This window comes from Kwoniella shandongensis, chromosome 13, assembly GCF_008629635.2.
Source record: "Kwoniella shandongensis chromosome 13, complete sequence".
Classification (NCBI taxonomy): domain Eukaryota; kingdom Fungi; phylum Basidiomycota; class Tremellomycetes; order Tremellales; family Cryptococcaceae; genus Kwoniella; species Kwoniella shandongensis.
In genome coordinates, this window is record NC_089299.1 from 792,036 (window position 1) to 808,097 (window position 16,062).

Here is a 16,062-nt window from a genome sequence, read left to right on the forward strand (position 1 = left end):
ATTTCATGTATCAACTGGAATACAGGTACAATTGTGTGATGCTCAGTACCACTAGCCTTGGACAGTCGCTTGACGGTTGGCACGCCCGCTCAGTTCGGTATTGACCTCACCCAGTCGCTTTTCCCAGGACTCGACATCGTCTCGCAGAGATTTTTCGATCCGCTCAATTTCCAAATCCAGCTCGAGTTTTTCCTCTGCGGTGGTCGAAGTCAACGCAGTGAGCTGCCAACCTTGAGAAGCAAGTGGCGTCGACGGCGTCGCAATTGGTCCCACCGTAGATGAATGAGTCGCAAGTGGTGAGCCTGGCGCGGCCGAAGGAGTATCACCCAAACGAAGGTGTCGGTTGTGGTATTTGAGGAGCGACGGTCGATGCCTACATTGGTTGTTCAGGGACGCCAGGGTAGCCGATAGCAGGATGACTCACGATATAGTAACAAGTGTGATATCCAGGCTCTTGGCGTGCTCGTACATCAACCCCTCTACATCGCTGGAAACCGCAGATGTGCACTCATCCAAGATAGCGAACGATGGACGATGATAACTTTGTCCGTCCCATAAATCAGCAGCTGTTTTGAAAGCTTAAAGCCTTGCAACTTACAACAATCGTGCCATTCCCATCTCCGCGTAGAAAAAAGGTTAGTTTGCAGCCTGCTTAACCAGTTAGGCAAATCAGACTTACTCGCTGCTTTTCTCCCCCACTAGTTCAACAGGTCAGCGAATACTTACATTTGACTGGTATCACTCACGACAGCACGTCCTTCCACTCCTTCCTTGTCTCCCATCCGCCTTCTCTCGAAGGAAGATACGCAAGATGTACTTGCTCGAGAATACTCATCAGTTCACTGTCTGTTCTTCCCCTCGACTTCATCTCCGCATAGGAATGTGGGCTGAAAAGTGGTCAGCAATGCCGAGGTCGTTTCGATCACGTCAAAGCTCACTAAATGACCCTGTGAAAGCATCGTTAGTAACGATCAGGATAGCCTTTCGCACTGCTTGCACTCACTGGTCTCGCAAGCTGCCAATGCTTAGATACGGCCGCTGCGGAAGGAAGAACAGGCCACCTTCGCCATGGACAGGTCGTTCCAGTTGCCCAGCCCAAGTAGGCCATAATTGCGCCACAATCCTGGCAATAGAGGTCTTGCCAACACCACTGCCTCGTTAGCTCATACCAGAGTGTCACAACTCACTTGGGACCTGTAATCAGAGTGTGTTCCCCTTTCTCCACACGCAGATCCAGGCTATGTATCAATTCTTCGCCTCCTCTTGTTGCACCGGCTACGCCGCCTGCAGGCGCCACGATGGGCACACCTCGCAACAACAAATGCTTTGGCCCAATGATTATCTCTCCGCTGACGTTTGACATGTCGTAGAAGGGCTGAGGTTGGATTAGTACGGCCACTCTTTCAGATCAGCGGCTTACCTGATCGGCTGTGAGACCTGCAGGTCGTGGGTTTTCTGTATAGATACTATTGTCGAGCGAATGCAATGAGGACAATAGCGCGTACACCCGACTAGTATAACCCGACAATTCGGCAAGGTCCTTTCCTGAGTACATCAATCGGCCCCCGGCATCGGCCAAAGAAATGAGGAGACGACGATTCGAGACGTAACCTGCACATGTTAGTCCTCGGCCTGATGATGGAAACTCACTTTCTGTACGTTCGGCAACTTCGTGTCCCACCGTGAGTGGAACCGCTCCGCCCCCGACCTTCCTCGGAGCGGGGAACAGGATGGGTATGGACATGAGAACATATCCACATGCCGACCAGAAGTATTTAATTACGAAATCTTCAGTCATCCTGGCGAGAAAAAAATGTTAGTTCTGTCGTGTACGAGTCAGACCACTCACCCGTAGGGGATCCTGATCTATGAAAAGGTTAGCCTCGCTCAAGAGCTATTTTCATCAAACTCACCTTGAACACCGAATGCACGTGTCGGGTGAGGCGCTCATACGCTGCCCAGAGGATTCCTTTCTCTCTCTTACCCCCATTGTAGAACCTGTAGAGACGATGAACCTCAAGTCAACCCCAAGACCAGCGTATACGGCACTGCCTTCACAACTTACGCAACCTCCTCTCCGTCCCTTCCAATCCTGCTCAGCCCCGCGCGATAGTCACCCTCAAGACGCGCTTGCGTTGCAGCCATCTTCCCAAATGCAGGAGTAGCTTTCTTAAGAATCCATGCCGTGAATCCGTAATTGGCGAAGAGTCCAATGGTTCCCACAGGACCCAAAGCTGCCGCCAACTGTGATGTGAAGATCGCTATGTCCAACACAGGCTTGCCGATGTTCCCACTACCAAAAAGGGTGAGAAGACTGCCAGCGGGTCCTGTTGATTCTCCAGACTCACTACAGGGATGCAAGGGAGTCGCAAAAGCGTGCAACATCTGTTGTAATGAATCTGCCAAAGACCTTAGCAACGTGTCCTCAGTTTCGGCATGGGCTCTCACTCACTGATCTGCAGTACCTGCCGCTGCTTCGTTGGTATCACCGCCCGTCGACTTTGCTTTTTGTCCAGCGGTACTTGTGGACGGTGGAATACTAGCGCCCAGGCCAATGCCGAATTTGTAGTAGTTGAGATTGTCGTTTCTAAAGCAATGTGTGAGACAAAAGACTTCGAAAACAATTGCGGTACTTACAGATACAAGTCATGGATATATCGCGTCAAATTCGTCCTGAAAGCAAGCGCTAATTTCCTCTCGAGATACCGAATCTGTGGTCACTTCGAGTCAGCAGGTGTAAAGATCTGGATCGAGCGCTGTACATACCATGGAGTTCGTGTAAGTACTGGGAATGGCCAAAGTGAACCACCACAGCAAGCCGCGAAGGAAACCCGCACCATTTGCAGATACCTGCAGACGTTCAGCATGAACCACAGATTCCTTCCATCTCACTCACTAGATCTCTTACGAGTCGTCCATCCAGGCGAGCCACCATGACACTCAGTACTGTACGAGCTAGCAAGAAAAAGGTGTGAAGTACAAGCAGAAACGCTTCTTTGCCTGTTGTGCTGTAGCCTGTGATTAGAGATGGGCCAGACTGCCCATGAACGAAAAAGACGCACCTAGAAAAAGCTATCTTGAGAATGGCAGCGAGCATTTTCCAGAATTTCTTGTTGACACCAAGGCGCTCGGTAGGATCCAGAGGCGGGAACGAGGCAAGATGCGAAGCGTATACTTCCTTCGGGGTAGGAGTGATGCGAACTTTGGAGATCCGGCCCATGTGAGGGACCAAGAGAGTTCGGGATCCAGATGGATCTGGGATGTACTATCAACGCGGTCTTAAGTGAGCGAATCTCGTCAAATCTACTGATATGAGGCGATGTACCAGGTCAACAAGCTTCTTTTCCAAAGCTGGCGTATTCCTGTCGGAATAGTCAGGATAGAACACGTCGAGTATATTAACCCAAGTCTCACAGTGGTGTTTCCCTCTCCCTACGTTTGCGCTCCTCTCGTCGTGCTGCCCTCTCTCTCCTCCATCCGTTGAGAAGGTCATGTGGACTCTGGAGAGGGGTCGACCTAGCCAGGAGAGCCGTAGCCAACAGAAGCAGCAAGGCGCGGCGTCGTTGAGTAGACGTGATCAGAGATGGGTGGAGCAGCGCAGACTGTGCTAGGGAGGACATCTCGACCAAGTACCCGCAAGGCTTGCTGGAACGAACACGTCACTACCTCTGCTGCTTGTGTAGACGGTCAATGATGCAATGATGAGTAAGCAATGGTATGGAGGATGTGATAAACAAAGTGTAGATACAGAGTGATGAACAGCAAGCGTACAATATCTATCTTGTTTGATGGCGCGAACACAAAGCAGCGTAACAGCGTACGTAGCATCACTCTCTCTCTACACCCAAACATGCCCGGCTATCGGTGTATACGCGTTATAACCGGGACTCGCATCAGGTCACAACTTACACGTCATCACTTTTCCTGATCAACTAACTAGTCACTTTGGGTGTTCAGCTATATCGTCAGGAATGCGCATTGATCCTTCGCTCTGTCCCTCCTTATCTATCTATGCTCAACAACTCACAATTATCATTCAGCTACCCAAGGGTCGACAGCTCTGACCACAGCATACCTTACCACTATGGACAAGGAGACAACACCTACAGCCACGTCTGATCAAACTCAGCAATCATCAATCGCCGCGAAGTATCGGGGCGCTTGTGTAGAGGTTCGTCCCTTTCTTTGTGTCCTGCTTAGTATTCACTGCCCTTGTCTATCTGTCACGCCTCTCTGTTATCTCGGTAACTGATCAAGTGCCATGCTATCTAGGACCTTCAACTTCCTCCTGCTTTCTGCCTTCCCAATGATGCCCTCATTCAGCAGGCCTTAGAGGCCGCTTACGAAAGGGAATTCGACCATCTTCCGTACGTCCTGCAAATATGATGATTTGGTCCGATTACTGATCTCTCTCTGCTACCTCATATCTCGCCTCCGAATCATACTCCCTCCCAAATCTAGTGTCCTCAACCAACGTCGAAGACCAATCGGTTACCTGGATGTACCTCTAATCAAATCCAAATTCGAGGATGGTAAAATCGATCAACTTGATACCGTTTGTGAGTCGCCCGTTTGGTCTCAATCCCCCTTCTCACAAGTGTACGTTTGCAAACGTGACATGACTCTATCAACAGTGCAACACATCAACCACTTCCCAACATCTTCTCCAAAGCATCCTTATACCGTCATACACCCGTTAACGCCTTTGGAAGAGCTTGAGGGGTTCTTCCGCACCACAGGGGTTGACTTTGCTTTAGGTGAGATGCAGACGCGGTTGGATACTTTGGAAACTAACCCTCGCCTGTAGTCACCGACACAGAACGTAAGTGGGTGCTTGCCGTCGCCACCAAGGACGATTTAGAGGTACGCACGGTTCTCCGCCTCCTCTAGTCGCATTCTGCTGACCAACATAGGGTTCGTTTGTAGACATTTGTGCGAAGAAGAGGGTGAACGGTTCAGTATGCAACTGTAATGCAGCTGTAGTGCAATTGTCTGCACGCGCTATTGATTTAACGTCGGAGGACTGGGCTCCAGGGGTCTAACCGCATGGCGGACGGCGATCTTCACATCTGCTACCTTCGCTGGCAATTTCCAAAGCCGCAAAAGCAGATCACGGTCCCATCAAATGTGTATGCGGAGATGTGGAGCGTAGCATCAAAGCTCAACTTATCCTGGTCGCTCCTTGGATGTTCGTAAGTGTATAAACAAATCTCACTGTATGTGGCAGGAACGGCATATGAGGCCACTTAATACGATGTTGTCCCCTGAACCCGTCTGATAGCTATTAATATGGTACCCTTCGCTTCACGCCGTTTTCATATTGTTTGCCTGCAGATTGTTGATTGATTGAGTGTGGCATCAACACAATTGGTTGCCTTGCTACGGAATCACTGCGCCGCGCCTGCACGCCAGGCCACTGAAACCTTAATCCCAACAGTGATCAGACCCAAAGGCTGACAGGTCAGTCTCTCCCGGTCATCCGCCAATTTCCAAGCTGCCTCACCGTCGCTGCTGTTCAATCATAAGCACTGTGTCCCCTCAGTGATAATCGCATTGCAGAAGCAATGAGAAATTGTCATGAACAACTTCTAGTGATCACGAAACACGCCGCGCAGTTGTCACGGATCGCGAACTTGGACGTGTCAGCAAGAATCTAAGACGACAACATCGCCGCATCTGTAACTAATCATTCCCAAATGTTCACATGTCCCTGGAAACGTCTCTTCATTCCTCTTTTGAATGTGCTTGTACCGGGTACCCTGTGAGGTTGACTGCTAAGGGAGGTTGCAAATATCTTTCAATGACACTTAAGTACAGGCCCCTACCACTTCTGTGATCAATTGAAAGTGAGTGTTCCCAGCTGGTCATTATCATTGGATCTCAGTCAAACAGTCATACAAATGTGGCATCAAACCCAGCACATCCTGTATCACCATCACTACCTCGAACACCATTGCTGTCAACTACTGCACTGTTGAGCCCTATTATACCTGGTCATTTCGTACGATAACAGTGAGCTAGACAGAGGAATATACATTCGTCACAGGAATAACTATGTACCAGTCCTGTGCTCATGTATATAAGTACCAGTGATACTACGAGAACCGTGGGAACGATTGGTCAGTCGAATCGGTCATCTCTTACGACGGCTGTTGCCAGACCGACTTCAAACTAGTTCTTGATGGATAACAAATCGAACTATCCGGAGGCCGAGTCGAGGTGTCACGACATGAGTCGTTCATTCAGTTGTACTGGGTTGTGACATCACGCCGGTACAGAGGGATACGGGAGGTGTCCTATGAAAAGGACAGTGTTTCGGGCTTGTTGTATGATTGACCAGGTGTAAGTGCCAACGGTGGCAACAGTGATGACAGGGGTAGCGATGACGGCAAGAGTTGTTGGGTTGTGACCAACTGTGTGACTGCATGAGTGAGACTCAAATGGAGACTCATAAGTGAGGATACTGACAACTGACTACAGAAGGGGTGGGGTATTTATACCTAGTTTGCGACGGAGAATATTTGCCACCTTACTAAGCAAATGGCACGACCGAGCCAGGTACAGAGGCATGGCTCCTAGGATTACACGCGCTGTGATTCAGTACAGCTATAACTTACTAGGTCGTAACATAATCCCGCTTTGGGATATTAATAGATCACCCTTGTTCTAGTCCCGCTCCCCTGGAAGCCCTAATCCGTGACACCCATGCCACACAGTGTTATACGATAAGGTTACGCTGCCCCTCTGGCTTGTCTATCAGATCAGTGGAACTGAAGACACTAGAATATGATTGACACTATTTGAACAAGACGGCAACTTTTAACTGACTATGTAATGTTTGATGTGAGGATCAATCACAATCCATAGCTATGGCAAGGACTCAGTGTGGCCAGAAGGGGGGTTATATGAGTTACCTTTTATCAAAAGTGCAAGACCAGAAGTGATTGTTGGGCAGTACAGAAGGGACACTGTAGTTTGAACGGTGTTCGGCTTTATGGTGCAGAAGTGGACTAATCAACAAAGAAAGCATTTGTGGTGCTGCAAGTCTTCTGTTCTGTGGTTCAAGGTTTGGTGATTGTTTTTGGAGGTGTGTTCAAAGTGGCAAAGGGAATTCATCACAAATCTTTGTTGAGGCTTTGTGCTTCTGAGAGAGGGATGTAGGGTATCCTCATGAAATTTAGGAAACAACAGATATGTATGCAAGCTACTGATTCTTTCTGGTCCCTCAAGGATTAAAGGTATCAATTTGTCCTAAAATGGCTACATCACTCAGGGTTATCAAGAGCCTTGGCATGCTAAATGAACGTAATTATTTCTCACCCAGATGGGTTCTGTCACTGCCGATTGCTGCTACTCGAGGTTCTGCTGAGACGGCATCGAAGAGTAGTGCGCGTTACATGCTCCTGATCGATGGCAATTTTATATCGCAGACTACTTGTTGCAACCCAAATTGGAATGATTTTAACGGACTTGTAATATTACCATAGAATCAGGTTCATGAAATATTAAGGCTATCACAACCCGTACATACCATACGAAAGTCCAATGTCTTGACACACCAAGTTGGCGGCCCATTATCATCATCCATCGTGCGGTTTTATCTATGTGAAGCGATACATGAAGGAGGTCACATCGGCATGACTGTGTATGGGTCCTGTCATGACCCGGTCAAGCGACCAGGCTGAAACATAGTCCCACCCACCTTGTGAGACTGTGCATTGCATCATCTGAACACAATCCCACTTTGGGGTACTGTGGGAGATGGAAACACAAACCGGCAATGAGGAGTGGTGTTGAAATAGAATGATCAGACGCTTTGAAGGTTTTTAGGGGTTCTTTAGGGATTCTGTAGGGGTCATAGTATTTTAGGGGTCTTTAGTGGTTGGAAGAAACTGGGACGCACGTCCAATGACCAATCCACAAGTTCAGTTGTTACTTTCTGTTTCTCTTCCTTTTCTTTCTCTGAGCATGCGTACAATAATCCAACAATTGGGGAATAGTAACATAAATATTCGCTGAAGCTTTGTGCTCCAGACTGAGGGGTACGAGGAAACATTATGGAACATAGCAAACAGGAATATAAGGTCGCTAACTTTGTACTTGTATCCTTTCTTTTCTCTCAAGGGATTAAAATATATCAATTTGTCTTAACAAACGAATCACATCTCTCGAGGTCTGTTCATGCTGCTCCGGATAAGAGCTTAAACGCCGTCCTCTACATGTTTCAAAAGCACATTTCCCCGTTTGCTAATCCTTTCAAGCAAACTCTCTTGCTGTCGACCAATCCTCCAGCCCACGGGTCACCTTCATCAGTTGCGACCCGAGCTTGTCTTGTCTAAACCTTTATTGTCGGTCCTGTTTCTGGTGTCTAACAAGCGTTTTCGGGATAGGTCGTAATTGTGCTCATTTATATGAGTTCTCGCGAAGCTGCCAGAACGGTGCTAGCTATTCGGAAATCCAGTCCCATCGATCAAATCCGTTGGCGACGTCCTCATTGTTGATTCAATTATATTGTGCCGAACGGCGGGTAACACCATTTGCGCTGAGTTGGTGTGCCATGACATGGGTCATCGTATGTATTCTGACACTTGGGGATGTCAGCGTAGACTCGGGGTGATTGCAATGCTACGACATGAACGGAGTATCACTGCACTGTTGTACCACAGAACTTGGCTCATTGAGAAAAAGTAAAGCCAGCCTAGTACATGGCCTGATGCCATTGGCATTTAGGAACACAACTGGGATGGGCAGGACTCGGGCAGGGATGTACCAATGGCAGCAAGGTTCAGCAAGGAATCACTAGTCTCACGTCTTCGCTTTGATAACGTTATTCAGTTTCCGATGACCAGATAGTAACAATACTTGTCACCGCCTCGTCACGGTCTGAGATATGCTGTAACTTCGAGAATACAGGATTGTGATGTTGACAGATCACATTTCAGAATGAAAGTCACACCAGAGATAGAGGTGGGCTACAGGCTACAAATGGCACACTGAGGTGGACACTTGTCGACCCACCTTGCTGTGTATCATTTGTTGGTATCATCACTGTTCTTTAGAGTATACACGCAACTTTTTTTGAGTGTCCGGTTTCCTCAATCCCAATCCACTGTCTTCCGGATCCTTTAACATATAGCTCCATCACGGTTGTCACAGTTTTCTTTTGTTTGGTGTTAGGACCTAGTACAACCATACGATTGACTTATGTCATGACACCCCCACTTGGTCCCCATATAGGTCAACTCGCCATCTGTCATCATCTAGATCAAGTTGACACTTGAGGCGGCTGCTGACAGACAAGACCGACTTGTCTGTCAAATTGTTCCCATGGTTCTGGTAGCATCACTGATACTTATATAGATGAATACAGGACTCATAACGTCATTCACCAGGTTATTGGTTTCCCCAGTCATTGAACACTGAGGTGAAGGAGGCAATTTTTGGCGGCTTGAATACTATGGGACGATACCTGCAAGCACTGGGATGCTCGATATCTGATCAGAATGAATGTAAGATGCGTGATGCATGCAAGGGGATGATTGGAAATTTGAACGGGATCGAATTTGGCTGGAGTGTCAATAAGGGGAGTTGTCTGATAACTCAGTGCATGAAGTTACATAGCTATTCCTGTGACAAATGTATGTTCCTCTGTCTAGTTCACTAGTATCGTACAAGTGAAACACTCCACTAATCAGCCCCAAGTCTTGTATATCTGGTACTTAACTCATCCAATTTGTTGTAGGACTTCAACCTATCTGTATTCCGTATTATTCGCAAAGGCTTGTCACCAGACCCACCTGTGACAGTGGCCCTATCACACCATAGAGGCAAGGTTGAGAGTAATATTTGCCAGAGGGTGTCAAGTATAATGATGAGATGGTTACTGAGAATGACAAAAACAGCAAGAATCTGAAGAGAACAACTTCAAGATGAGCAATGTTATCTTGGACTGACTGAGGGCTAAGTGATCCTGTCAAGTGCGACAACAAAGGTACGATGCATGATGTTTGATTGGGAAAACACCAAGGAAAAGAGTACAAAGATGAGAATAGCTATCCTCCTATATATTCATCCATCCGTCTGCTGTCAGCGGCGGGTCCGTTGACGGGCCTAAGCGAGGAATACGGGTTACGAATAGCACAAAGTCCTGTACCGAATTGTACAAGCCGAATACCGAGTGTACGAGACTTGGGGTTGACTGACAGATCGTTGTACGGGTTCCACAGTAGTGAACTAGACAGAGGAATATACATTCGTCACAGGAATAACTATGTACGAGTCCTGTACTCATGTATATAAGTACCAATGATGCCACAAGAGCCGTGGGAACGATTAGCCAGTCGAATCGGTCATCTCCTACGACGGCATTCACCGGGCCGATGTCGAACTGGTTCCCGTTGGCTGGCGAGTCGAACTGTTCGGCGGCCGAGTCGAGGTGTCACGACATGAGTCGTTCGCTCAGTTGTACTGGGTCGTGACATCTGCCCAACTATGTTGAGCAAGATTCTACAACGTGGCAAGTTTGAAAAATTAGACGGAGGAATAGATGGGTTTGTTGAGTGAGATTCTACAAGTTCGATGAGAATAGCAAGTAGAGCGGCGAGTACGTCAGGACCTGATAGGTCACCTGATGCATGTAGTAGTGATAGTCATGACACAATGCCACCAAATCTCTGACAGGGATCACTATGGATGAGTGGAAAGAGCTAGCAAGCTGCTACAAAAAATTCACCTCTGGCATTCAGAGGAACTTCAGATCTCTGTATGACCTTACTGTTGACTTTGAGGACAGGAATGTAGATTGTGGAGGTGATATGGAGCCCATGTGACAGATAACCGTTTAGATGCGCAAAGCCAAAAGAGGTGTAGAGGCTTGGAAGTGTGACAGGCACAACCGACTAATTCTCTTGGAAAGTATTGAGGTACAATACATGGCACCAGCAGATGCAGCAAAACACGCTACTAAGTTGCGCTCTCCTGAACATCGCACAACTTGGACTGGACAATGTTCATCTCCTTTTCCTCTATCGTATTGTGCCAAACTCTTAGCACTGGTACGAAACAAAGTCATTGCAACATCCGTCTAATCTACAAAGTAATTGATTCAAGCTATCTCAATGTCACTGACATATACCTCGTGCCTATAACTTAGCCAATCTCCTCCCAAAGAGGACAGAGGGGTAGTCAGGTATGGGCGCCGATTTGGGGTTGGAAAGTCATCCGGTTGTGGCTGCTAGGAGCATGATGAGCTGCTGAAGATAGTTCATCTAGCCTGATCCTGATTCCTCTGCTATAGACGACTTCATTTGATTTTGGAATAGTCTCAGATGAGTGGCCTCGCATTGGGCAGAGGGCGTCAGGGGGTTGCGAGTTATCATTCAAGGAGCTGCTCAAAGGTGTACTCTTCCAGCAGCACGACTTCTTGAAGCAAACTCATAGGAACAGGTACTTTGACAAGTTTGACATTCATACTCTGGTGCGATGGCAGAGATGACCCCATCTTCGCGATAATACTCATGATGCCGCGATATGGGGTAGGATTCGAAAAGGGAGAGGAGCCAGAGGAATGACCTTGACGATAGACCACCTCACCACCCATAGTTACCAGGACTTTCGCGAACGGCGTCCAAGTTCAAGAATCGTTCAAGTTGCAGTTTGCCCTTTATGATGACCGTCAACGCAGCAAGTTTTGTCCTTAGCGAATGCCTATTGCTGCTTCGGCTTGAAAAACTGTTGTATATTCGTAGTTTGTTTGGAGTCGATCACCTTGCTCTTGTTCTTCTTGGGGGATGGCGTCGTCCCATTAGGTGGTGCTGACGGGACGCCCATGGCTTCTAGGAGGAGTTTGAACTCGACCTACGGCCCGTTAGCTTCACTTTCCGGCGAGTGTATTCACCTTTGGTATGATACCGCCTGTAGCTTCCTTATGACCCCGAGCAAAATCTCCTCCAACCCGGTCTCGGAATCCTGGAATACTATCTCCGAACTCGTTGAGCAGTGCTATGAGATTCGCTGAGGATTCGTTAGGCCCGACTTTCCGCAATCCAACTCACGTTGTTGCTGTTCCGGGAGACTTCGCAACGACGCAGCAATGCGGCAAGAGAAAGAGACCTTGTTAGGATCGGGATTGAATCCGATGTTCGCGCACTACAGACGATTGGGTCAGAAAGAGGTAAACGGCCTCTCCAGATCTATCAGTACAGACCATGACCATTAACAAGTTTTTGCTTTTTCGTCCAAGAGTACCGGCCCACCGAGTGGCGATCACAGGATGCACTAAAGATTCAGCGTGATAGGTCGACATGAACTTACCTTGAAATCCTGTGTCAATCGTAACTACAGCGACACGACCATCGGTCGAGAATTTAGGGGCTGACGGATTAGTAGCGGTCCTGCAGATCACACTCACGTGTTCGGGCCCACTTGGCGGTTTCAGCACCAACATCGAGCTTGCATAGTTTAAGGAAGGCGTTGGAAGCCATATCACCGGGTGACTTGGCGTCCAGCATGATCTAAGTGGGAGTGAGCGTAGTGTGACGAGCCAATGAGGACCACGTACATCCCAGGCTTTGGGCACTATCGTTGATCAGCCATATACATTACGTTTGGACGTACCATTATATTCCGCTGTCCGACGGGGTGCGTTGATCCCCGATACCGCTTCACTGAATACCTTTGAGCCATACCTAGACCGACATGAGCTGGGAACTTGTGCCATATGCCTACTCACCGCTTGGTAACAATCCCCAACTCTGCTGGCCAGGGCGCTACACCCCATTTTGCGACAGATGTTCCCAAATCTATGTTGTGTGAGCGTGACACAATACAAACATTGCCAACTTACCACCAATCACTCCTACGACGGCCCTCCAACTCTCCTCATATTGTACACTAGGGTGAAGCTCCCGGACGAGGGCATATGTCAGCATCGCAGCCGTTGCGATTGGATGGGTCTGGCATGCTGTGAGAACTTGTGATTCTTCAGGCCACTACAAGAAATATTAGTGTCGTCGGCTTCGGCGGATCAGAAATGCGCACCTCGTCACTCATATGATGGTCGATGATGAGCACCCGCTTGTCCTTTTGCCCTTTGAGAGGAGGCACTATCGAACGCCCTGGGCGGCTGCCTTGATCCAAAACCACCACCTTTTCGGAGTCATAGCGCACCATGATATCCCTTTCGACATCCGAATGCACATTATTTCCCTTCGTGAGGTGATGGATGGATATCAAAGATGGAGGATGACCCATGTGTGTGAGCGTACGATACAGAAGTGTGCCCGCTACCTGAGGTCAGTAAAAGCACAGTGCCAACAACACTTTGGGGACATACCAGACAGACCATCTGCGTCTTTGTCCGGGACAATGAGGACGGACCGCTTGTTTTCCACGCTGAATCAGGATCCATCAGCACAGGACCCATCGATTTCACCCGGCTTACATGTCTAATATGAACTCCCTCGCTTCCTTCATGGCAGTTCTTGGAGCAGGCCAATCCTGCCAGCGCAACCCATACTCGAAAGCGGCAGCTGACTGATCGGCAACGGACCGTAAAGGAGAAGAGGAGAGTCGACGTCTTTTGGGTGAGACTGGTCAAAGAGAACCAAATGTACAGGTATTGCATTAGCCACAACGTAGCGAATACCAAAATACCCACCGATTGAATCGAATGAAGGCGATCTCTTCACCATGTTATTGATCGATCTCCGCAAGTGGGTTATACTGCTTGCTCTGAGGCCGAGAACGCGTGCACGGATGGAATAGTCGTAGAATACCTTCGTGAGGAGTGTGGGAGAGGTCATATACAAGGGCACGTAAAGGTGGTATGCAACACTAAGCTGACCGATGGATGGAGAAACAGAAACATTGATGCTGATTGTTTGGCACGTAAGCTTGCATCGACTGTACTGATTTCTCAATGATGTAATTTGGCATTGGGCGGTTAGTCACCGGTTATTCAAACTGACAATCGAGAGTGATCTACGACAAATCAGATGGGCTGCAGGAGGGACATCACATTCTCCATACTTTAAGCACGGGTTGAAGTCAAAATGCATACAGTAGGTCCTATCGCGAAGAGAGATAGTATAACAACAAGGTCACCCGACGTTTTTCTAGGCAGGATACAATGAGCTGAGCTGTCGCGATACGATCAACCGCTGGATCTGGGATGTGCCTAAGAGGTGGTCAGCATTCGTTTTTCAGTGGTCACCGGGCACACGTACCTTCGTCTAAGAGAAGAAGAGAGAGGGAGAACGAAACAAGACTGGAGTCAGCTGCAATCAACATGCACAAGCTCTGTACTCACACAACTCGTAGATCTTCGCATCCCTACATGTTATGTGTCAGCACTTGTTTCGGAAGCTCATGTATTGCGAACTTACCGATACAGCTTCTCCATTGGCATTTCGGTGTTGAAGCCCGCGCCGCCATAGACTAGTTCTCAGCAACGGTCTCTTCGTTGTGAACTCACCCTGGACACCAAGATTGGCGTTCTCAACAGCGGTCTTGCTTGCAAATGCCTTGGCCATAGAGGCGTAGAACGCTACATCATCAGATCTTGTCCTTTGAGCACCACTCACTGTTCCGCTCCCCTGAATCCTTGGCCCAAGCTGCTCTCCATACCAGACCTCTCGCTGCTTCCGCTCCGATTGCCATGTCGGCCAGCATGAAAGCGACACCCTGATGATTGATGATCGGTTGACCCATCGTCTTGGAGGTCAGCGGGGTCATCACAGGGATCACTCACATGCCGTTCCTGAGCATACTTGGTGGCCTCCTCAAGCGCCCGCTGAGCCAGACCCACAGCGGCTGCTGCTACCAGAGGACGTGTGATATCGAACGCCTTCATTGCGACTTGGGAGGGCGTCAGCTCATAATTAGAAAGGTGACTTACTCTTGAACCCTTCGCCTGGAGAGCCGAGTACGTTCTCTTGTGGAACAACGACGTCTTGGAATGTGACCATGCGAGTATCGGAGCAACGTTGCCCTGTAGAGTAAGCTTAAAGATGTCCCCTTGACACTCACCCATATTTATCTCTTTTTTGCCAACGATGATGCCTTCGGTATCAGCATCTACAACGAAGCCGGTCATTCCCTTGCTTGCTGAAGCCGATGAATCGGTTTTCGCGAGCACGAACTGGACATCAGTCCCGAGCTGTACGGAGCATAACTCACAAACCAATTGGCATGACCAGCATTGGTGCTATGGTACGTCAGACTTGGCGCAACATGGCCCAGAAACACTCACATCCTGGTTCATCATCAGCTCACAAGACCCCACCGCGTAACTTGTTGAGTACCTACCACATCTTACTACCGTTAAGCACCCACTTGTCACCTTTCTTCTCTGCTCGAGTTTTGATTCCTGCGACGTCGGATCCAGCTCCAGGCTCTGTCACACAGTACGCGGCCATCAATGGCTCTTCTGTCATACGTCCGAGGTATTTGGTTTTGATCTCATGAGACGCGGCAACGATTAGGGGTGCTTCGGCTAACCCGTTTGCTGAAACTGTTAGCGCGCAACAGAAATTAGGATACACACCTTCCATTGCGGTTTGAATGCCCGAACATCCATACGCAAGAGCTTCTGACACCAAAGCGCATTCTAGGAGGCCTAGTTCTGGTCCGCCATACTAAGTTACAAGTAAGCGTGGGTTTATTTGTTCCGACTTACAGCTTCGGGCACGTGTGTGTTGAGGAGACCGAGTGCATGAGCTTCCTTGAGGACCGGCCATGGGTATTCCTGGGCCTTATTAGACCATGCAACACTATGTGGCCGCTTACCATCGATCGATCGTACTCAGCCGCGACTGGAACGATCTTGTCCCGAGCGAAATTCTGCGCCAACTCTGGAGAATGTCAACAACGCATGTCATACTATCGAGCTCACCTTGTATACCACGCTGATCATCATCGAGGGCGAAGCTGACAGCTGGTGAACGAAAGACATCAGATTGATCCTAGAGAGGCGAGAGGAACCTGCTCACGGCCGTTCGCAGGTCTGGCCGGACTTGCCATGCCTCTTCGTGTCACAAGACTACATGATGCAGACAACCGCTT

General features: G+C 48.7%; 4 protein-coding genes across 4 annotated transcripts; 1 reads left to right on the top strand and 3 right to left on the bottom strand.

Moving 5' to 3' along the window:
* Nucleotides 1-51: 51 nt before the first annotated feature.
* On the bottom strand, nucleotides 52-3,620 carry CI109_106981 (uncharacterized protein; the record flags this gene model as incomplete). The annotated part of the gene is made up of 20 exons (XM_065967940.1): nucleotides 52-373; nucleotides 425-541; nucleotides 599-618; nucleotides 680-698; nucleotides 747-887; nucleotides 1,004-1,123; nucleotides 1,188-1,375; nucleotides 1,421-1,545; nucleotides 1,651-1,799; nucleotides 1,850-1,866; nucleotides 1,914-1,998; nucleotides 2,066-2,293; nucleotides 2,349-2,399; nucleotides 2,453-2,587; nucleotides 2,638-2,711; nucleotides 2,767-2,850; nucleotides 2,897-3,008; nucleotides 3,063-3,265; nucleotides 3,326-3,362; nucleotides 3,415-3,620. The coding sequence occupies 20 exons, from the start codon at nucleotides 3,618-3,620 to the stop codon at nucleotides 52-54; spliced, it is 2,433 nt and encodes an 810-aa protein (XP_065824012.1).
* Nucleotides 3,621-4,084: 464 nt separating this feature from the next.
* On the top strand, nucleotides 4,085-4,950 carry CI109_106982 (uncharacterized protein; the record flags this gene model as incomplete). Its single annotated transcript, XM_032001959.1, has 6 exons — nucleotides 4,085-4,171; nucleotides 4,273-4,367; nucleotides 4,462-4,559; nucleotides 4,635-4,757; nucleotides 4,808-4,863; nucleotides 4,927-4,950. The coding sequence occupies 6 exons, from the start codon at nucleotides 4,085-4,087 to the stop codon at nucleotides 4,948-4,950; spliced, it is 483 nt and encodes a 160-aa protein (XP_031863516.1).
* Nucleotides 4,951-11,706: 6,756 nt separating this feature from the next.
* On the bottom strand, nucleotides 11,707-13,691 carry CI109_106983 (uncharacterized protein; the record flags this gene model as incomplete). The annotated part of the gene is made up of 12 exons (XM_065967941.1): nucleotides 11,707-11,834; nucleotides 12,054-12,147; nucleotides 12,206-12,276; nucleotides 12,410-12,512; nucleotides 12,560-12,567; nucleotides 12,616-12,686; nucleotides 12,731-12,800; nucleotides 12,845-12,989; nucleotides 13,039-13,283; nucleotides 13,334-13,392; nucleotides 13,442-13,589; nucleotides 13,658-13,691. 12 exons carry the CDS (start codon nucleotides 13,689-13,691, stop codon nucleotides 11,707-11,709), a joined length of 1,176 nt encoding a protein of 391 aa, XP_065824013.1.
* Nucleotides 13,692-14,114: 423 nt separating this feature from the next.
* Nucleotides 14,115-16,020, bottom strand: CI109_106984 (uncharacterized protein; the record flags this gene model as incomplete). The annotated part of the gene is made up of 12 exons (XM_065967942.1): nucleotides 14,115-14,176; nucleotides 14,309-14,331; nucleotides 14,385-14,436; nucleotides 14,583-14,682; nucleotides 14,750-14,845; nucleotides 14,897-14,989; nucleotides 15,178-15,205; nucleotides 15,307-15,493; nucleotides 15,545-15,635; nucleotides 15,787-15,851; nucleotides 15,893-15,934; nucleotides 15,990-16,020. The coding sequence occupies 12 exons, from the start codon at nucleotides 16,018-16,020 to the stop codon at nucleotides 14,115-14,117; spliced, it is 870 nt and encodes a 289-aa protein (XP_065824014.1).
* Nucleotides 16,021-16,062: the final 42 nt, after the last annotated feature.